At 36.9% G+C, this 22839-nt stretch overlaps 1 protein-coding gene and 1 long non-coding RNA gene across 2 annotated transcripts in view; one reads left to right on the forward strand and one right to left on the reverse strand.

Moving 5' to 3' along the window:
- Window positions 1-22839, forward strand: part of DCC (DCC netrin 1 receptor) — a 1156455-nt gene that overhangs the window by 661923 nt on the left and 471693 nt on the right. The window contains 2 exon segments of the mRNA XM_027118541.1: window positions 12577-12731; window positions 15288-15408. Coding sequence (XP_026974342.1) covers window positions 12577-12731; window positions 15288-15408 — 276 coding nt within the window.
- LOC113626762 (uncharacterized) lies at window positions 2697-21463 on the reverse strand. Its single transcript, XR_003435248.1, has 3 exons — window positions 21453-21463; window positions 15425-15430; window positions 2697-2843 (listed from the first exon to the last, which is right to left on the reverse strand). It is a non-coding gene; the product is annotated as an uncharacterized LOC113626762 (long non-coding RNA).

Consider the following 22839-nt stretch of genomic DNA (forward strand, 5'->3'; position numbering starts at 1 on the left):
AATTCTAGACTAGAAGTGGACTAGATCTGTATCCTTTATGGATCCCATCAGTCAATCAATCAAATCAGCATTTATTCAGCATTCATTGTGTTTTAGGATATATAGTAAGTAATAATTAGACAGAGTTCTCTCCTCAAAGTACTCCCAGCCTACATTTCTACTCTACCTGAAGTTCAGGTTTATTTAAAAAGCAAAAACAAACAAAAAGTGGCTCCTTCTTGTCTAACTTGTGACTTGACTTGTAGCTTGGTGGATTTATTTTTCTTTCCACAATGCAGAAATCTTGTATCAGCTTTGTGCACATGAAAACAGAATGTTCAGATTGCAGGTTGCACTTTTGTTATAGGCATGTCAGTAGGTATAACAGGATACAAGGGCATGTATGTGGCCATAGAATATAGATGTTTGAGGTGTATAGATATATGTCACAAAGTAAAGACTTGTGTTGGTTTATATGACTGCTTTCGTTTGGCATATAAACAGGAATTATATGTATGTACACGAACAAACATGAGATACATATGAATGACAAGTATGAAAATCTGCCAAGTACTTTTTAGAAGCTTCTGAGAAGCACATATATATATATATATATATATAATTTTAATCAGAATCAGTAGATGGATTATAAGTTTTCTAAACAGTTTGCTTGTAATTGATGAGTCATATGTTAAGCTATGCAACTACTTCTGCAAATGAGAAGGAATAGAAGGGATTCTGTAAAGTTTGAAACATTACATAAAATATTTCCTTGAACTTTTCCTTCCAACCATTTCCCAAAGAGCCTTTGGGTGTAAGAAGGTTTCACTATGAAATGCATGGTCAAAAATGCAAGAACTTCTGCGTTAGCCTTACATTTTGACTGTTGTATTTGGTGAGTTTTAGGAGGGGAATGAAGTGTTTCCCTGAGGTTTGAAGAGTGTTAGTCATGGGAGAGGAAGTTTAGGGTTAAACACTGTTCTATGCCAGCACTGATTGCCAGACCGCAAGTGATAAAGGTAGCAATACATCCCTTATCACACACACACATGTGCACTCACACACATACATGCACACATGCATACATATACATGTTTATGATATTCAGGATCCTCCAAAGTGCAAGGCCAGGGCAGGGTTTTAAAAGTGGAATTCTTCAAAAGTGCCAGGATAATCACTGGAATCAGAAAGAAATTCTTCTTCCTGCTGGTCTCAAACCTAGAGCCAGAAGACATTTGTTGAACAACTGCTTTCCCAGGACTGGTGATCCCCAGTTTTATATACAGCAAATGATTTTGTTTTTATTGTTTATGTACTGATTTTTAAATATAATTCCATTTACAAAAAATAAATAAAAATAGAATTGGGATTCTTAGCAGTCAACAAAAATTCCTAGATTTCTTTTGATATAAACTTGTGTTAAACGTGTAGTAGGTTTTGCTGTTTTTAATCTAATGCATGCTTTTATCATTTGCCCTCAATACACTGCATTTTAAAATTTGATACCAATTCTTCCTAACTAAAATGAACTTTCTGAGTTCTGAATTTTTTAACCCAATTTACCACTATGAATTACACACACATTTTGTAAGCATTCCTTTTTGCTTTTAACTATCAGGCGAAATGTTTAAAAAGACCATTTTCGTTTACTGTGCAAGAAGTCATTCAGGTTTACAAATGGCTTATCTGTGTGGTGAGATTTTATAAATCCTAACACACATGCACGTGTGCGAGTGCACATGCACACACACACACACACACCCCTTCTCCATGGTTTCTGAAATCCATGTTTGTAAAGCAGTGAAATTACCATGGAGCTTGGTCTTATCTGTAGGGAAATAGCTAAGGTCTCATGAGGCCAAAATGCAGGAATGAAAAAGGCAGATAAAATCTGAAAGTTGGAATGTAATCAATGCTGGAAGTACTCTTACACCAAGTAATCTTAAAAGCCATATGTGAGTGTTAGTATGAAAGGAATACTGTCATTTTACAGCAAGACATTGAACTAATTACCTTTGACCTGTCTTTGAGTAACTTTCTCAAGTGACTCAAAGATACTTGAGATACTTATGTTGGTATTTATTGTTTTAAGCAATGCATTGATTCAAATATTATTTTAATGGTTGAATAAAAAGCAAATTGACAACTTATTTTCCCTCTTCTTTTCTAAATCAACTTGATGTAAACTGTTCATGTTGAAGAGCATTGGACCAGCTAAATATACTGACGGGTTAGACTCACCAGAATTTTAAAGCGGGGGTGAAAAAAAAGGGCTTGGGGATAATTTACTTTCTTTGTTTTAGTAGCAGAGAATGTTCTCATGAAGCTTCGAGTTAATATAGAAGCTCATTATATACAGTGGCATTGATACCGACCAGGGTTCTTGACCTTCCCCAATCAATAGAACTTGATAAGAGACCAGACAAGAAATTCAGGCAAGGCTTTACTGGGGCCCCTATTGTAGCAGGGGGAGTGAAAACAAATAACAGATTCCCTAGCTCGCTCCCCTAGGGGGTGTGGGATGGTTCCTTATATGTGGTGAGTAAGGGGTGTGTCCCGCGGTCGAGCTGGAGGGGTGACTTAGGTGATCTCCCCACCCCTTTGGTGGTGTTGAGTGCAGGGGCATGTGCAGTACCCTGCTTTCACTCCCAACACCCTGTCTTTGCTCCTGGCTCTTCAGAAGTGGCAGTTGGATTTTTTTTCTTTTGGTCTTTTTATATCTTCTTGTCCAGACTTTGCCCTAACTGCCCATGCACAGTTATTTTTAGTCCCTTATAGTTTCCTTGTATTCTGTTGCTCGAGGAGAGGTTTGTCCAGGTGCCCTTACTGCAGCAAAGGGTCCGAGGGCCCAGGTCCCAGCCTGTCTCAGCATTATTTTCCTTGAAGGTATTAAAGCATTGGAGAGAAACATCATCACCATCCCCTCCCCAGCAACTGGTGAAGAGATTCCAAAGAACCTGAATGATTGGATTCCAATTTAACCTTCTAAGTTTTCAAGTAAGAAACTGAAGTCAAGAAAAGTTCAGTTACTTGCTTGGTGTCCATAATCTGACCTTTAGTAGAGCCAGAATCAGGGTTGTTCCTGATTCTCCTGATTCTCCTTTTTCTCATACAGTGGTTTTCCCCAGATCATCCTGTATATAGGAAATACATAGGAAATATATTATCCTTCACCAAATTTGATACAGGAAACCTGGTGTTGCTCTTACCGCCACGTGATTTCCCTTAAGGGTTTATGTACTGTTGTCACCAGCAACAAGAGTTTCTCTGAAGTTCTTCCAAGACCCAGTGAAGAGGTAGGATAAAAGGAAAAGAAAAGAAGGATAAATATGTTTACTTGCTATTTATATCATGTGTATATTTATACAAGCTCTTGAATTTCCAGTGGGTCCTATTATTTAAAGCTATCATAGTGAGCCCTCCCAGAAGGTAAATGTTTAATTAATATCTTTTTTAATCATTGAAATTTTTTTAAAATACAAAAAAAGAAAGAAGATATATCCATACTTCCATAATCACTGTACATCTTAGAATATTTACTTCTAGAGTCTTTTAAAAATTGTTTTAGAAGAATCACTCTATAATTTTGTGAAAATAACCCATGTGATTTAAAAATCATCCCAAATCTCAGTATTCCATACATCCTTCTACGTATATAAATAGTTGGATACTTAGGTAGAAATATGTTTATAACAATGTGATGCAGCTACAGATACTGTTTTTTAAAGTTCATGTTTTATTTAAAGGCATAATTGATTAAATTCCTGCTGTGAAAGATAGCACCTAGGGGTTAGCATGAGGGGTTAGCAGTCTCATCCATCCTCTCATTCCCCCACCTTCTGATTTTGGTAGTTATGGTATTAGTTGTATCCTTTTCACATTTATGACAATTGACTTCTCTTCAGTAAACATTATTTCCACTGTGTTTACTTTTATTTCTGTATAGAGTTATATTCAATATTCATCACCAGTCCTTTTATCACAATGCCTATCTTTTCATTTTGATGGTACTCTTCTTAATTGCCTGGATTTTGTTGTCAGACTTACTTTAGCAAGTGCTATATTTTCTGAGCACTTTCGTAATTTAGACTATGGCTTTGTAAATAAACAACTGTATATAATATTCTTGGGTAATATTGCTTCATTATCTTCTAACATTGGATATTACTATATGGGAATCTGATCCCTCATTCCTCTGATTCCCCTCATTCCTTGTAGATGTGTTTTGATCTGTTGAATGTTCAAATAATTATTTATCCTCCAGATTCAATATTTCAAATAAGATATGTCTTACTATTGAGAATTATACATTCAATTTCCCAGGAAAATGGGATAGTCTTTCAATCTAAAACTTCAGATTTTTTTTTTAGGGAAAATTTCCTATTATTTTATCTTTGAATATATCTTCTGTTCCATTTGTGAGTTTGCTACATCAGAATGCCAGTTATCTCAATATTAAATCATCTTTGCTTGGCCTCTTTCTATACAAGCTTTTCCTAATTACTTTAGTCTCTTTGCCTTTTTCATCTGCATTCACTGCATTTATCTCATTTCCAACACATCGGTAATTTGGTTTTTAGTGGTGTCTATTATGTTACTTGTACTTTCTAATTTATATATTGGCTCTCTAATGATGTTGTTTTGCCCCTTGATTTGTTTCCTTAGGTCCGCTACCTTCATTTTCATTTCATTCTGTTGTTTTTCATCTAGTCTTTGACCTCTAGTGTTGTTGAATTTATTTTCATAATAAGTAAATCCATTGTGTGAAACAACTTAAGAAATTTATGTCTGCTTCTCCCCTTAGATTTTCTTCTGGGTTGAGTGTTTTGTTTCTCTCTCTTCCTCCCCCCACTTTTCCCTCCCTGCCCCACCCTCTGTCTCTCTCATTGTTGCCGATAATATATTTCCATATTTCCCATGTGTGTCATTTATCTTGCTCATGTGTGGGTGACTCTGTCCAGACACTATTTGTGCCAATATAGCAGAAATTACTTCTAGACTTATTTACCACGCTGCCTGAGACCCCTTGGGCTCCAGTTTGTAGTGCTGGGTATTTCAGGTTTTATTAATTATTTAATAACCAGCAGGAATGGTCAGGGAGTGAGTTCAGTTGAGGCAACATTCGGCCTCTTTGAGAGCACCCAGCTTCGTTGGCTGGTTCCATATCCTATTCCCTTCTGTAGGGGAGGGGCTGGTCCTCAGGTTGATAGCCACTGCAGCTTCTCCTCAATCAGAAAAGGAAGGAAAAACATAGGACTCTCCATAGGTTTCACATTGATTCAATTTTGGAGGTATTACTGAGAATTCTTAGGCTTTTCCCCAAAGTCCAGGGCAGTTTCTGGTGTTTAAGGACAGATAAGGACCTAAATTCTGCTCTGCCTTTCTCCTCTATTCCAGAAACATCTATTTTGATTTTTTTTTTGTTTGCAATTGACTGCTTTCTTTTCTTTGGTTGCTATGGTTGGTGTGTGTGTGTGTGTACGTGCGTGCACGTGCGTGTGTGTGCTGGGACTTTTGACTTCATTGGGTATTGGGGGAGGGAAATTAGTTGTGTATTAGAATTCATCATCGTCTCGGTTAAATGTTTGTGTTGGAAGATTCCCTCATAGAATATCTACTACTAACAAAAAACTCGAAAAACAAAGTTTTCACTATAATTTACTGTAACTCTTCAATGTCCACTTAAAAATACACAGAAATTGCTCTAATGCATGACAGAAACATTTTTTCTAGCTGTTTAGAATATCTACATCTTTTACTCTCAAATAACAAGAGGGCATGCTAGGAAACATTTGACTGAGGGAAAAATAATAAGTCTTAAAAATTTCTGTCAGTATGCAGTGTTAGGAACTAGATAACTTATTCTAAATATTTATTATTTTTGTCATAACCCATGTGAGTTAATGTTTTTATCTTGTTTTTCTTAAAATGTTTTCATTTTCTTCACAGCTGAAGTTGAAAATTGGATAAGAAAGATGTTTATAAATTGTATATGTGTGGATATATCATTTGCATGTCTTTGTGTATACATAACATTTTAAATATAGGTATTCGATGTGATTTTACAGTTTACATAGGATTACATAGGAGCACAGATATGTACATAAATATATAGAAATAAATGTATTTAATATATGTGTGTTTACATATGCATACATACACACACACAGACTTAATTGTTGGAGAGTTGCCAACATCTACTGAAGGACACTTGATAGCACACAAATTAAGTTTCCAAAGACATGGTGATAACGTAAGTAAGCATATAGGATTAGGGCCTTGAGATTAATCCTCCTATCATTTTTATCACTGGTTTGAGCCTTACAACATCATTCTCCCAGTTTGGTCCTAAGCTCTACAGTTAAAGAGAGAAATGGAAAACTCAGTCTGGATTTAGAGAGAAGCAATCCTGATTACAGAAGCAGTGGAAACTGAGGAAGAGTAATGGGATTATTTGTCTGGATAAAGAAAATTGTGACAAGAGGTCTAAAATAGTTTCTAAGGTCTAAATAGTTTCTATTTAAAAAAAACAAAACAAAAAAACAAAATAAAACAAAATAACCTAAACACAACTCCAAAGTAAAGGTTGAAGGTCAGATATTCTTCATCCCCACAGCACATAGACTAGAATTTTTAGATAGGAGCACAAATTTTTTGGCATAATGGGGTAAGAGATAAAATCAAAAGGTCTCAATTTTTATTTCTCTAAGATGATTAAAATATCCTCTTTGCCAGCTATAACAGAATAGCTTATAGTTTGATGCTTCTAATATTCTATTGTTGTCATTAGCATTGACTTTAGAAGAAAAGTATATCCTTATTCTTAAATGTTGTTCCTCATCTAGCTTTTCCATAGCTATTACCTGTTTGCAGCCAGAAAGTGGCAATGCCAAAGCATTGGCCTATGAAGACTAAACCACATCCATGCCTGTTTATCTAATAAGTATTTATTAGCACCCATCCCATGTTTAGTCTTGGGGACAGAAAGTGAAGTAAGGTAGCCCCTGTCCTTAAGAAATTAAGAGCTTGGTGGATTTGCATCCAGATGGATGCTACAAGGGGATGAATTGTTGTTGCTTCATCAGCTTTTCTGAAATGTAGTTTTCAATAATATATCATTATTCTGCTTGAGAATAATATAATAATAATAATAATATTTATTATATAATAATAATATATATATTATATATAATATAATAATATATCATTACTTCTGCTTGAGAAAAAAATATATAATTAAATACACCACTTAGGCTTACACATATGTCAGGGAAAAAGGTAATGTACATTCTGGAAGTTGTTAAGAGGACCCAAACCCCCCCACCCCCGGAAATTGAAACACTTTTTTGAATAGAAAATGCTAAGAATAAAATCCATAGCTTAATAGTCATTTTTCTAGAACAATGGGAGCCCCAGTCAATATTATTAATTAGAACAAAACTAAAATGAGATCTTATTTCCAATGTGGGATACATTCTAGTCACTTAAGGCTAGAACCCAACTTACCCCAACCTAAATTTTTTAAGAGAGTACAGACAGGTATTTGTGAGAGACAACTTAGAGAATGAAATGCAAATCTCAGCACCCAGTCCTATGGGGGAGGACAGATGTGTAGGTAGGAAGAAGCAAACTAGAGAAAAATATTCAGCAGATTTCAAGTCACTTGTCACATAAGAAAAGGCCTGGAGAGAAGTGTTGGATTGGGCAGAAATATATCACACAGCTCCTTGTTAAATAAAGGAGAAGGAAGGTTATTCATTTAAAGATCAAGTTAGCTGAAAGAGTTACTTTGGCACCAGAAGTTGGTGCAGGAAGAATTGAAACTATGGGATCAAAGAGCTATTTCTAATCTATAAATTGAATGTCCATTAGAAACCTTATTCCATAAAAGTAGGATTTCGTTGAGGTACATTTAACATGGAAGCCTGAAGTGATAAAAAAATATTTTCCCCCTGTGCTATGTTATCTCTAAACCTACACTGAACACCAGATGGCTTCCTTTGTAGTCATCTGAATGTGATTACATATCAAACTATGGCTCCTTAAGGTGAAATTATCTGACTGTACTTGAAAGAACTCAATTTATTTTGGATATAGAGTTAACCCAGTTTGGCAGCAAACGTATTTTAGATTTTTGATCTGGTCAGAATCTTCAGGTATTTGCATTTAAGAGAAGACTAATGGGTTTATGTCCATTATTTCAACAACAAATTAACTCCAAAAGGCCTGGAGAGATAGAAGTGTTTTGCTCAGCGACACTAGCTGGCTTTCCAGTGTTCTCAGGATAAAAATGTAGCCCATCAAGGCTCATGGTAATTTCTATTGTCTTCCTAACAAAATCTCACTAATCTGTTTTTTTCCTTGATGTTTATCATTCCCATGATGTTTATCATGTTTATCATTCACCAGTTGTGTGTTCTGCCTAGTGTTCATTTAAACCACCTGCATTCCTTTAAAGTTTCATTCTTGCAGTTTCAAAGAGCTGTAGTAAATTTTTAGGATGTATCGAATCTTCTCAATTTCAAGGTAATACAGAGTGTTAATGATGTGTCCTAGAGCAGTATTTTAGAATTGACCCACATTTATTTGTACCTAAATAACTGGAAAAGAATAGATAAATGTTACTAAAAATACTGGTGAGGCATCTTTTATGTGAAATAAAACCTTTAATACTATTTAGATTGTTGGTGATGACTTGGTTTGGGGCTGAAATTACCGAATAAAATTTACTCTACAGAATGCAAATGATTAGTCATAGCATAGAAACTCATTTATAAAATATTTAATTTAGAGAAAACTTTTATTCAAATTTAAGGTTTAATTGTACAATTCTAATGATTGCAGTGTAGAGGGATCTCTCATCTATTAGTCATTTCTAAATATGATAGCATTTTCTAGAACAGACATATTTTTTCCATCTTTCTGTTGTAGTCACTATTTCTTCTTCCCTCAACCCCTAAGTTATAAAAATTCTCTATATATGTACTCTAAGTACTTAAGAAGATCCTGAGAAACCAAGATCTAATGAAAATGTGGGTAATTTATTTCTGGTCATGAATTTTATTCTATCTAAAGAAGGAAAGTATAACAAAATCAGTATCTTGCCTGAAATTGCTGTAGCATCATACGTGTATGTTAAGCAGTTCTCTGAAATGGACTAAAACTGGGTGAATGGAACGATTTGATAAGCTTGAAAATTCATGGCACTTCATTTTTATTAGTCATTAAGAAATTGTTGAGCTGTGACAGGGCGAGAGAGCGTCATGGACATATACACACTAACAAACGTAGTAAGGTAGATAGCTAGTGGGAAGCAGCCGCATGGCACAGGGATGTCGGCTCGGTGCTTTGTGACCGCCTGGAGGGGTGGGATAGGGAGGGTGGGAGGGAGGGAGACGCTAGAGGGAAGACATATGGAAACATATGTATATGTATAACTGATTCACTTTGTTATAAAGCAGAAACTAACACACCATTGTAAAGCAATTATACCCCATTAAAGATGTTAAAAAAAAATTGTTGCCCCCCAAATAGTTTAAAGTAGTGAATTATTCCTTCCATGAGAGTGGAAAGGAAGGAGAACTATGTTAATATTCAAAGGGAATTAAAAGAAAAAGCATATGCTTCAGGCCCCATCTTTATAGTCTGGTTAGTAAATAATGATGTAGGTGAAAAATATCTAACAATAATAAGTGGGATAAAAATCGAGCACAGAGAGAGAGCACTGCAAGAAGCAGGAAACCCCATCATCGGCTTCATGAAAGACAACATTTCATGGAAGATGGAGTGTGTGAGTTCCCTCTTCACGATCAGAAAAATGATAAAGAAACATGTCCACAACCATTGATAAGTCATGTTCACTCATTAGTCCCAGTTTATATTTGTCTTGAGAATCTAGTACCCCAGAGCAGTGAAAGTTATACCTAGGTCCTAAATTCTGGGAAGCAATCCTAAAATAGGATGAATAAATCCTAGTCTGCTCATCACAAGAAGAGAGAGGAGTAGCATAGGAATAGGAAGGATTAAGAGTATAGAAGAGGAAAGCAGGAAGAGAAGAGAATACTAAATCTCCTTCTCTCTATATAAATATATACACACATATGTATATGTTTATGTATGATATATGTTTATGTATATTTATATTACTTATATACATATATATTTAAAGTTTAGTCTCAACCCCATAAATTAATTTCAAGATCCACTTATGGAAGTCATCTGAATTTTGAAAACTCTGATGCGGGTACAAATGATTCCAGGAAATCTGATGAACATGAACGCCAGGGCTTAGCAGACTCAGACAGTTTTCATGGTACCAGGAAAGAAGGGCTTAAAGGGAGAGGCAGAATAGACAACGTGATGTTATTTTTTTTAACAGCTCTAATTGCTTAATTTCTATTATCACTGAGGCTTTGGGAATATTTTTGAGTTATCCTTCCATCAGAATTTTTCGGTGGCAAAATAATTTTCCATCAGAATTTTCCAGAGGTAGAACTATTACAAAATAGTTCAGAATGTAGGCAGTGGAGTCAGCCTGTCTGTGTGGTTTGGAGAAGTTGCTTACACACCACAGTCTCTTCATTTCTAGAATGGGGGTAAAAGAGCCTGCTTCAAAGAGTTGTGGTGTGAATAATAAAGTGCTTAGGCTAATAAATCGTACAGTCAGCTCTCAATAAATATTGGCTATTGGCTGGTAAATAAATACTTGATCAATATCTGTGATAAAATTGACAACAGAATCCAAAAGAGACAATAAATCTATCTGCTCAGAGGCACTCAAGAAATATTTCTGATGTTGGTTCATTCTCAGTGAATTTGGTGAAAGAATAAATAAAGTCTAATATTACTATAAATTATAAATAATCTTAGCCCTATATACAATGGTGACACATTCTCTGTAGGAAAGCCCTCAGACACATTTTTTCCATATCTTTAATCTGTGAATATTAATGAATCCCAGCCAAGTCATCTAAACCAAGTTGCCCTGTGAAAGACTCAAGAATTTAAAAGTTGTTTGGTACTAGAGGCCCAAATATTTAGTTAAAAATAGGAAGATAAGACAGGGAAGGGGAGAGAGGGAGGGACAGAGAGAGAGAGAGAGAAAGAAAGAGGAGGGGGGGGAGGGGAGGGGAGAGATCTGACTTCCAAGATCATTCAGTAGAAGAACTAGGACTTGAATCCTGGGTGCCTTCCACTGGCTCTTCGATTTTTCTAGAAGGCAATGACCATCAAAGATTGCAAATTCACTTTGACTTCAAGGGAAAGTTTTGCCGACGGTGGTTGGAAAGAGCAAAGTACGGTGGTTACTCAAAGAAGCAAAAATTAGCACACCTTACCCACTGAGTGTAACAACAGCAAAGACAAATATTATAATCTGTCTTTAAAAATGTCTACGAAAAATACATATTTATTTCCAAGGTGAAAAGGGGATCAAGGCTGCTACTTCCCTGTGAATTTAACCTGGATTTCAGACAATATAAATATTCAAGTTTCACATCATTTTAAGGTTCCCAGCGGAAGAAAATGACAATCACTTAAAAAAATTTTTTTCTTTATTGGAGTATAGTTGATTTACAATGTTGTGTTAGTTTCTACTGTACAGCAAAGTGAGTCAGTTTTACATACACATATATCCACTCTTTTTTAGATTCCCATATAGGTCATTACAGAGTATTGAATAGAGTTCCCTGTGCTATACAGTAGGTTCTTACTAGTTATCTATTTTATATATAGTAGTGTGTGTATGTCAGTCCCAGTCTCCCAATTTATCCCTTCCAACATCACTTTTTAAAATGTTCCTTTCCTACACAGAGTTTTGAGGCACCAAGTCTGAGAGATTCACTAGCGAAGGTGTGTTATATTTGTAATTTCCTTTCAATTGCAAATTTCCATCATAGAGTAATGAGTATTATGGTAATTAAGACATTAAATTAGTGTATCATGTACCCTGCTGAGAAAATAGTAATATAGTATAGCAATGCACTAGAGTAGATAATTGCTAGGACAATAGGCATGTGTCCACAGTAAAGATGATGGTCATTTTTAGTGCCCTTATCACCACAGCCAGTTTCAATAGGAACGAGTCCGTCACATTAACTAAATCCTAATGAAACTCTAGAATTACAGAGACACTAAGCGTTCATGTCTTATACACTGGGTTGTGTCAGTCATATCAGCTCCCCTTTATTTGCTTTATCAGCATAGTTTCCATAGCTTTATGGACTTTCCAGTGTCCTTTACGTAGGTCAATACGAACACTTATTCAGAATGTTTATTATATGCATTTTTTTATAATTTATTTTTATTTATTTATTTTTGTTTATTGTATGCAAAGGTTGTTGTTGTTTTTTACATTCTTTGTGGCAAGACACCATTAACACAACAACGGTCGGGGGTGGGGCGGGGGGGGGGGGGGGGGGCAGGAGGGGCGGAGGGAGTTTATCATGTCCTACAGTAGTTCCTATAAAGTAAACTAAGGGCTTTAGGGGAATTATTTGAATTACAAACATTTTCAATATTTGTTTCTAAGTCAGAGAAGATGATAGCATGCAAGTTCACATCCCCACCCACTCACTTTTTATTTTTCTGTCTTTACAGTTCCACCATGGTTTTTAAATCACCCTTCCAACCTCTATGCCTATGAAAGCATGGATATTGAGTTTGAATGTGCAGTCTCTGGGAAGCCTGTGCCCACTGTGAATTGGATGAAGAATGGAGATGCGGTCATTCCTAGTGATTATTTTCAGATAGTGGTAACTATCTTTTTTCATATTCACTTTACAATCCCATTCATTGTCTACTCTGTTTTCAGTTGCTTTTCTTTCTTGGGAACAACGTTCCCGTTGGGAATGTTTATGATGTATGAAGAAAATTGTTCCAGTACAGCAAATCATTTTTTAGACTTGGAATGTTTGAGCTAAAAAAAAGTCATTAAACAGTCCAGCCCCCTTGTTTACAGACACGGTTTTAAACAAACAAAGAAAAAATGGGGGGCCTAAGACCAGTGCTTTCTAAATATTTTCATTGGTGGTTCTTGGAAAAACAGAGTTTAGAATCTAGTTCTAGACTGTATGAATCCAAGAATCTCTTACTTCTTTAAATTTTGCCCATTATAATAAAGTTTCAAGTAAGATGCGCTACTTATGAATATGGTAGTCTTACTTTGGTAATTAAGATGGTCACTCTTTGCTCCTTTGCTGCTCTTCCAGATAGGCCAGCTGATCCTACATGAGCAGTAGAAAAGGGCAGTGATGATGGTGATAGTGACAATGGTGGTGGCAGTGTTGGAGAGGATTTGAAGACCCAGAGTTCACATCCTTTGCAGTTCTGAACTTTGGAAAGAATTGAAGCCAAGAACAATGGTTCTTATAGTTCCTATAAGGTTTAGTGTACCTCTCTGTCCCTGCCCTGGAGAGAGATAATAGGGATAATGGTGGTATATTCACTGAGTTGTTGTCCTGGTACATAGTGAGTGATCCATACCTATCATTATTATTATTGTTTTTGCTGCTACCAGCAGAATGCTTTGCTCATTTAAAAATGCTCTGTGAAAACTCTCCTTTTGGTGTAGGTCAGCATCAGAGGTTCTGAATTCAAATGAATATCTGAGAAATATGAAAAGCACTTTTTAAATATCAAAGAACTTTGCAGCTAAAGAAGGAGGCTTTCAATGCATTTCTCTTATGTTTGAGATGCAGACATGACCCTGTCAAAGAAAAGTGGTCCTCCAAGCCAGGTCTCCCAGGAGACGGCAGTTATAGTGTAAGTGCCCTATGGAATTCAGGCACAAGCTCTCTCCGTGGCTTTACAGTGCCTCTTGCTGGTGGTCCCTCTTGCACAATCAGTCGGCTTTCAGAAACTTTCATCACCTCTCGATTCATGCATTTTGTCACATTGTAAGGGCTCTTAAGGAATACATCCGTAAAGAATATCTTTATTATGTTTATCACCACTTACCATTTTTCATTTTTAGTTGCATTTAATTGGTTGGGAATAGAGTAAGAAAGGAAAAAAAATTAACTTTTGAATGCCACATCAATCCATTAGTTCCTTTACATGCAATGCTGTTTCCCCTATCACTGAATTAAAAATGATCTGCCATGGGGCAACTTGAAATGTGTTGTATATGCCTAAAATAGATGCTACTTGCATATAGAGGAAATTGTTGAGTGCCCTTAAGGACACAGGATAAAATGAAGCATTTCATTTTTTTCTACAGTTTGAATAATCTTTTCCCCAGAATGACTTATTATAGCCAACCTACTTAAAATGTTCCTTTTCTTAAGGTAAAAAAAAAAACCAAAAATGTATGGTATGAGCCCTTTTCACATTAAATTGTGCTTAAAAATATTTCCCCAATAGCTCCAGATCTGTCACACATGTAACATTTAGCACAAATAGTAACTTATATGAGAATTGTTAATTGTAAGTTAGTCAACTTTATCTTAAGAATTTTACATCAGCTGAGAATTGACTACAAGACACTAAAAACAATTAAGTATTCCCCATGAGGTAATATTTATCTCTTAATGACTTCAGGGCAAGTGATTTAACTCGTCTCACTTACTGAACTAATTCTTACACTATCGAAGATAAACTGAGTTACTGTAATTAAATGCTATTTCAGATCATTTTATCATCCATCCTTGAAAACTATGGTGGCCCAATTTACATAAAACAGGAGTTAACATTGCTGTGTTTTAATTTATGGATCACTGAAGGTGAAACATTTCGGCCATATAACAAGAATGACACGGGTATAAAAGATCTACCATACCCTCCTCCAAATCCCCGAAAGGGCACACAATTTTAAAAGGATTGTCAGATCTTTTTTTTCTCGGCAAATGTCCAGAAAATATCCAACCTAGATTTCTTGTCCTTTAGAAGCTGCAAAGATAAGTAATTTTTGTTTCCTTTTGCTTTTTTTTTTCCCCCTCCAGCACCCACTGAAACTATTTCCTTCAGTACAAGGAAAAGAATGAGATTTCTTTTGACACTAACCTCTCTTTCGTCCATACCTAATAAAAGAGTTTTCTGTTTACTGCTCACTTATGGAGAATGTGCATTCTTGGGAGTATACTTTTCATGGCAGAACTAGGTTAAATGGTGGCACGTGGATTCAGCAGAATCTTGGGAATCTGTGACATTTCCCAAATGACACAGGACATATCTGTAAGGCCAAGGACCCTCTTGGCCTCCCTTCCGGTTTCTTTTGGGAAGTTTGATTAAAATTTGTTTTGTGATCATTTTGTCACTTGGAGTTTTTTTCTGCTTTTTCAAATGCTTTACGTGCTTTTTCTTCTCCCTAGGGAGGAAGCAACCTACGAATCCTTGGGGTGGTGAAGTCGGATGAAGGCTTTTATCAGTGTGTGGGTGAAAATGAGGCTGGAAACGCCCAGACCAGTGCACAGCTCATTGTTCCTAAGCCTGGTAAGATGAAGTGAACCTTGCTCTGGTTCCTGTAGTTGCAGTTCTGCATGGTTCATCTGTGAAATCTGTACTGTTTTCCCTATTCTCAAAGTCAATTTGATATTATTGAGTTATTTAGTTAATCAGGTATACATGTGTGTATTGATGGTATATTTGTGCTAGCAAATTATATCTATGACTATCGATATATATCTCCATCCAGCGAGATACAGTCAAGATGACTACCACTAAATTACTACCATCTCCCCTTTTTTGTGGCCTACCTTTCTTCTTGGTGTTTCATATAAATATAAACTCTATATATGGAACATATATATATATATATGTAATATATATAAAATAGATAAGCATATACATGTATACATACATGCTTATTTATAGTCTTAAATCAATGGAAGTTGGTAGAAAAATAGCAGGAGTAATCACTTGAAAGTAAAAGCATTCTTCTCTTTTTTTAGAACAGATTTTGATAAGTTGTCTTTTTTCTACAATTTATTAAGTTTTTTATTTTGTTCTGTAATCTTTTAGAGGTTTAATATGGTGGTGTATTCAAAACTAGCGTAAATCTATAATAGACATGTCATGTAATATCCCCATAACAATATGATTTCCAGAAAGCAAGCAAACAGGCAAAAACAAACACACAAAAAAACCAGCTGGTCAGCTACTCTGAAATGTGGTTACACTAAAGAAGATCAAAAACATCCCTTCTCTCTTTTTATTCTTTTTTTTTTTTTTAAAAGCAGGGACTGAACAATTGTTTCTATAGATCAAAATACCTTAAAATATTAATACCGCCTCATGAAAAGTTTTCATACCACCTATTGATTATGTTAATTTCAACTTTTTTAGGCCAGTTTCCTTCCTCTTGGCTCAACCTTGTCTTAATCTTTCCCTGCTTTAATTTTAATAGAAAACGGATTTTCTGTTTAGAAACAGTAATTTTAATAGAAAACAGAAATTTCTATATAGCTACTGAAATATATGAGACATAGTCTTTCTTTGGCTTCTGTCATTTACAGTGTGCCTATTGAGGCCTTATATTTTGTGCATCTCTAACCAATTATCTGAAGATGCTCAGACTCTCATAATAATGCTCACAGCAATGACTTTCTCTGCTTTTCTTGATTAAAACAAAAAAGCAAACATAGAACCGCAGTCCCAGATGAGTAAAGGAATGAAAGGAACTATTTAGGAATTTGAAGGTACCATTAACTCTTGTTCAGGATCACCAGTTTCTCTGATGGACTGTTTGTTTTCCCTCCATTTAATGGGCCTTACATGTGAATGTGACCTCATTTGTGTGACTAAATACATTCTCTTCGGCCGAAACAGTAATGGATAAGGAGGGGAGAAGGAACCTCTAAAACCAAGGTCTCTAATATGAGCCATGGTTTAAAAACTCTGTGCTGTCTCATTAGCAACGACAATATGGCAACATTTACGCTAATATTGACTGCTACACAAGTCACAGAATAAGAGAATTCTAGTTAACATTGATTTCCACCTAAGGCCATAAAGCTGAGGAAAATGCAAGATAAGTAGTCCCGTATTTCTAAAGAGAAGTATGAGGTACATTCTCCTATCATCCCCTTTAACTGCCATTAGGGATGGAGGATTCTTTGAAGTGTTGAAATTCATAGGATTAGGCAGACATCATCATGGTGTTTTCTTTCCCCCACAAGTCAAGTTGTGGAGATACCAAGAAAACCTCTTGAACAGAATGTGTGTGTGTGTGTGTGTGTGTGTGTGTGTGTGTGTGTGTGTGTGTGTGTGTTTTACTGTTTTGCAAAAATGGAAAATGGGCAACTTACCCTGACTAAAAGCTGTCTGGAGCTGCCCACAACTGCAGGAGGAGAAAGAGGAAGGCAACAGTGGGGAGAAGCTCAATTTCCACCTTTGGGAAGAATGAGGGTGTGAGTTGCACTTGAAGAAAGCAGGGTGGCAGACATCTTGAAAGGCCTTGCCCACGAGGTCCTGGCTGCTAAGGCTACAGCCACCAAAAGACGCTAGAGGGACACTGGCTGGGACGGAGCTGAGCTGGGAGCTGGTGCAGAAGACTAGCCAGATCCTGCCGTGCCTGCTGCAGGAAGGGGTCCAGGGCGGGGCTTCCTAGGTTGGAGGGGCCTCTGAAGAACACAGAGCTGCTCCCCAAAAAGAGGCAAGTTGATGCCTTCCATGACTGTGCACTCTCAAAGAGCACAGGCTAAGAAAAACAGCCTTTGTCTCTTTGCTCCAAATCCATCCTCTCTTTCTACCCTGGAGAAGCCCTAAGCAGAGGGGGAAAGAATAGACCCAAGAGAATAAAAAAAAGTGGTGACAGACAGTCCCATTGCCTCTTCCCCATTTTTGGTCTCAGGCCTACTCTGGGAGGAGGGAAGAAAGTTTAAATTGAACATTAAGTTAATGTCTTGATTTAGATCTTACTGGTGTGTGTGTGTGTGTGTGTGTGTGTGTGTGTGTGTATTGCTGTTGTTGTTGTCATTATTGTTTTTAATATCTGCAAATAAGGCCTTTAAAATATTTTAAGGTGCCCTTAGGACCTGAGGGTTGACCCAACTTGTTATCTGGGGTAGGAAATATATCCGATAGGGTGTGTTTGAAAGTGGATGACAGGAGAGAATAAAACTGTTTCCCCTTGATATTCCAATAGTTCAGCTCGTTCAATAAACCAATTATAGGCATTCAACTTCATTTACACCAGGCAGCTCTGAATTCAGCAGGTAGCGCTTTATTAACAGTATCTTGCCTTCCACTCAGGCCCTGATTCATTTGGGTCTCTGGGACCACAAAAGAGCAAGGCGCCCCTCGGCATAAATGTCAGTTACCTCCTGGCTAGGGCAAACCTCGGAGAATCTTGATAATTCATTCTTCTCCCATCTAGATGGTAAAATGTTGTCAGTGGATTCTACATTCTTGGTCGGTGTTTATTGTATCTGGCATCGGATTAGAATGAAGACCAAAATCTGAAAGCGTGACAGAACACCATTGTGACTGTCTTACATCCCCTCCTTGTAAATGATGGATTGCTTTTTCCTGGCCATTTAATCAGGTCTTAAAATAATGCCTCTCCACCTCCACAGAGGTGCAGTGTAGGCCATGTGCACAGATGGTGGAGAGGCCAGCTATAAATATAAACTCAGCAATGAGGCTGACCTTGGCGGGAAGAACAGAGCCCTCTCTGTTTAAGTTCCAACAATAAACCGTCACCATATATTTTGAGGCACATCGTGAGTCTGCACTGACCAGCTGTTCAGCTTTGGTCTGTCCGCATGCTTGCGTCTAAGAGTTTCTCTTGACAACCATAACAATCTGCTTCTAACTGAAGTGCACACAATGGCCTGTTAGAGCCAGTGCCCATTGTTGGTGGATATTTACATAAGCCTAATGAAGTTTCAACCTAGTCTTTTCTATATAGTTAGTTATTCCCTCTTTAGCAATTAGTGACTTAGGAAAGAAACATCATCTACTAAATTAAATTGAGTTAATGACTTGTTTTTCTTTCCAGAAGATAAATTTTGGGAAAATACTGAAATGTGTGCACTGTAACATGTGAAATATATACATGATTTCCTCTAGATAAAGATCAACGGCACTTAAAAAAATCATTATACTAGAGGAGGTGCTATCAGTAATGGTTTCTATCTGATACTCTAACACCACACACACAGTTCCAGACTGCTGACCATCTCTCTGTATACCTAACACAAACATGGATGCACACACACACTCGTGCACCCACAGACAATGGTCTGCACGCTTAAGAAGACTTTGCATATGCATCAAAAATACTTTAGCCATATTATGTAAGTGGTGGTGAATGCGAGTTAAGATATTTTATCTGATATATATCACTTGTATTGCCTATTCATCTCTTCTAAGAGCTAAGGAAATGTTTTCTTGTTATTTGTTTTAGTTTTATTTATTATTTGGCGAGGGACATTGGTTAAGAAGTCCTCTTTCCAAAAGGAGATTGACTGTAGCCCTCCAACTCTACTGTTCAGTGAACAGCCCAGACAAAATGTGCCAAGAATCGATGTGTTAGGCATCATAAGAATGAGATGTTTCAGTAGCCAGATTTGCAAACAGGTAACCAGTACCTTAGGATCTGGTTGCCATAGCAGTTGCTGATGAGTTAGTTACCCTTGAGTCTCATCCAGTGAACTGGAGTGTGGGTAAGTAGTAATTAAATTAAGACTATCGGGTAGCTAGAAGGAAAAGTGAGCATACTTTCCGGTGCTGGTGGGGCAGCGTGGGAGCATAGAGAGCAAGGCAGGAACAAAGGTAAGATAGATATAAGATATCAGTTATCTCTGAGTTAGTGATTCTGGTTCTAGTTGCTAGGTAGCATTATGTTTCCAGGCCAGTGGTCTTCAGTGAAGGTAATTGGAAATACCTAACTGCTGGGCAGAGAAGAAGAGAGGGCCAGGGAACTGGGAATGCAGCTGTAATCAGGGCATATGTAGTCTGGAATATTTTAAATTTAATGGCAGAAATGGGTGAAGATAGAATAAAGTCGCCATGGGAAGAAATAATGTATTCTTCATATTCTACTATGCACAGAAAGGTTATGTGTTCACAAATGAATAAATGCTATTCTAAATATTTCCTAAATGTAGATCTGCTTGGGCAAGGTACCAAATCATGCCTTCCACTGAAGAAATATGTATGGGATATGTGTCTCATGTTAACACTGAATATTTTTTTAATGCTGGTTTTGTGTTTTTCCTCCAATATTGATGGCAAAATAGAGTTTCCCACTGTAGGAGGGGAATATATTGGTTATGCATTTAGTAAAATAGTGAGCTACTATCAATTCCTTGTTCTCCCCTGGGAAAGGTTACTGATTACAAATGCTATAGAATTTTAAGCATTGTATTAAGGCAGTGTATTATATATTAGCAGAAGTATTAGGTCCAATCATAAACATCAAGGCATAACATCAAAAGTCCTTTTGATGCCAAAAACTTGGCCTCTGTGTCCCAGTGCTGAATCAAATCTCAGAGACAGAGTTTTGGGTGAAATAGGAAAGAAGAGCTTTATTGTTTTGCCAGGCAAAGGGGGCCACAGCAGGCTCTTGCCCTCGAAAACTTTGTGTCCCCGCCCGGGAGGATTTGGTGAGTTGCTGATTAAGATTAGGATGTGTGCAGGGCCTGCACTCCTTTATTCTGGTGTCAGGTAATCTTTTGATGAGCTTCTCTGGTTCCTTTAATCTGGCCTCCTCGGGTGGTCTTCTCTCATATGAAGAATGCTGACATCTTCCATTTGTTGGGTCTTAGTTCTATAAAGGGCTTAAAGGCAGTGTTATGTGTATCGCTTGAGGCAGCACCAGGACCCTGCCCCAAGGCTGCACTATTGTCTCTTGACTGTTCCTCCCTTGTCTCTGCATCCCCTCCCTTCCCTGATTAGCAACTGTTCGAATCTGCCCTTTGGAACTCAGGGAAGGTCATGGAGGCTGGAGTCTGTTCCTTACAAGAAATGGGGGACATGAAAAGGCTTCCGTGCCCAGGAGCCCCACAGGGTCCTGCTAGGTTTCACTTTGGATCTGTTTTTGTGACTTGTTCCCTATCAGTACGAGAGGAATACCTTGAAATCCAAATAGGCAAGAGGAATATGTGGGTGCGTACTCATACAGTGTATATTAACTGCAGCTAGTTAAAGTGTTTCTTACTAAATGTGGACTCTTGTGTAGTAACTTCAGTGAGATTGTGTGAAACAATGAAAATTGTACAATTAGTTGTAACACTTCAAGATCTGTTAGAATTTAATTTGTCAGTGTAATAGCACTGTGTAAGAGAGATTGTTACTAACTCTCAAGTGGTGTACTTTTAAATCTGATATTAGTCACTGGAGGTCAATTAAGTTGAATTTTTGTCTCTTATTATGAGAAGAGTTACTATGATTTAAGCGCTCAGTATTATTTTGTGTGGGATCAAATTATTCCTGGAGTTCTATAAATAATTTAGAAGAGCCAGTTCCATGTATTGGACTAATATACTGGTGGACCCAAACTAGAAAATGAGTCCTTAGACAGTTTCCCTCACACAAACTGAGACGCTCATTAAAACTACAAACATTCTCTTCAGAGTTCCATCATTGAGTTTACGTGAATGAAAGTGCAACTTAATATTTTTGAAACTTGTTTCCAGTGATGATTATAGTGATTATAGCTCATAAGCTTTCCACAAACATTTTCCCTTATAAGCCTTAGTAATTAACTGTAGCTATTAAGATACAGAACCAATTTTTTTCAAGGAAGTTATTAATGTCCGTATATGTATGTGGCTGTGAATTTGTTCAGTGTACTGAAAACTTATTTCGCTAGCTAAGGCAAAGATAAAAATAAGAGGAAGGTAATGTCTGCTCTTTTATTTTCTACCTCAAAGTCTCCTTTCCCTTAGAGAAATCTTGACGCACAAACTAGCACTTTCCCTGAGGGGTTCAACGATAGCCGAAGTTTCACATTTGATTTTTTTACCATGTGATATTCACGTAGTCTATGAGATGTGGACACATTTCATGTCCACATCCTTCTCTAGTTTATCTATAGAGATTTAAACTATATTGGAATATCGAATATAATGAACAGAATCTTAGACAATATTGCCTAACCTTTCCAGGTCTCCATTTCCTCAGCTTTAAAGTACAATAGATAATTGTCTCAAAGATTTAGTGCAATAAATGTATGTCAGAGGGGTTTGTAGGCTGTAAATTGCTACACAAATGTTAGCTATTATAAAGTCTTCCACTGGTTTATTTAGTCTCAAGAAAAACAGGAGGCATTTCTTGGGATGGATACAATGATAGCTATCTTCTAGCATATTTTTCCATCCTCCAAGAAAAGAATTAATAAACAAATATTTCAGGGACAGTGGCAATTTGAAGTTTAGGTTTTTAGCCCAGTGGACAAGGTGAAGGGAAAAGGTTTATTTCAGAATGCCTGCAGTGGAGAGGTTTGTAGTAGGGTTTACAGTATCCCTTTAATGACTTGCTCATTCCAGTTTTATGTTGGCAGAGGTTTCTCAGCAAATAAAAACTTGTCACTCACCTTGTCCTTCATTCAGCATGTGCTTCAAGTAGGAAGCTAGCTCAGTGCTAATCAAGAGGATATGGCAGACTTCGAAATTAGAGATGAATTCTACAGTAATATGAAATATCCTGAGACCAGTGATAACTATAAATCCATACAATATGAAAGACTTGATAGATTCATAAATACTGATCACATCAGACTTTGGTGGTAAACACACCAAAGATTGTTACTCCATAGCTTTTTAAAATCCCCATTGTGGGGAAGTAGAAAAGAAGAATCCTGATTTTTACACTGAACCCAAAGGATCTTGTTCTTGTATTTCTGCCTTTTATTTATAAATCATCGTTTGATAATAGATGTGCCTGGACACACACACTACACACACATACAGATATTCC

Source organism: Aethalodelphis obliquidens, unplaced genomic scaffold (assembly GCF_003676395.1).
Source record: "Aethalodelphis obliquidens isolate GAN/ISIS:26980383/991018 unplaced genomic scaffold, ASM367639v1 scaffold19, whole genome shotgun sequence".
NCBI classification, from domain to species: domain Eukaryota; kingdom Metazoa; phylum Chordata; class Mammalia; order Artiodactyla; family Delphinidae; genus Aethalodelphis; species Aethalodelphis obliquidens.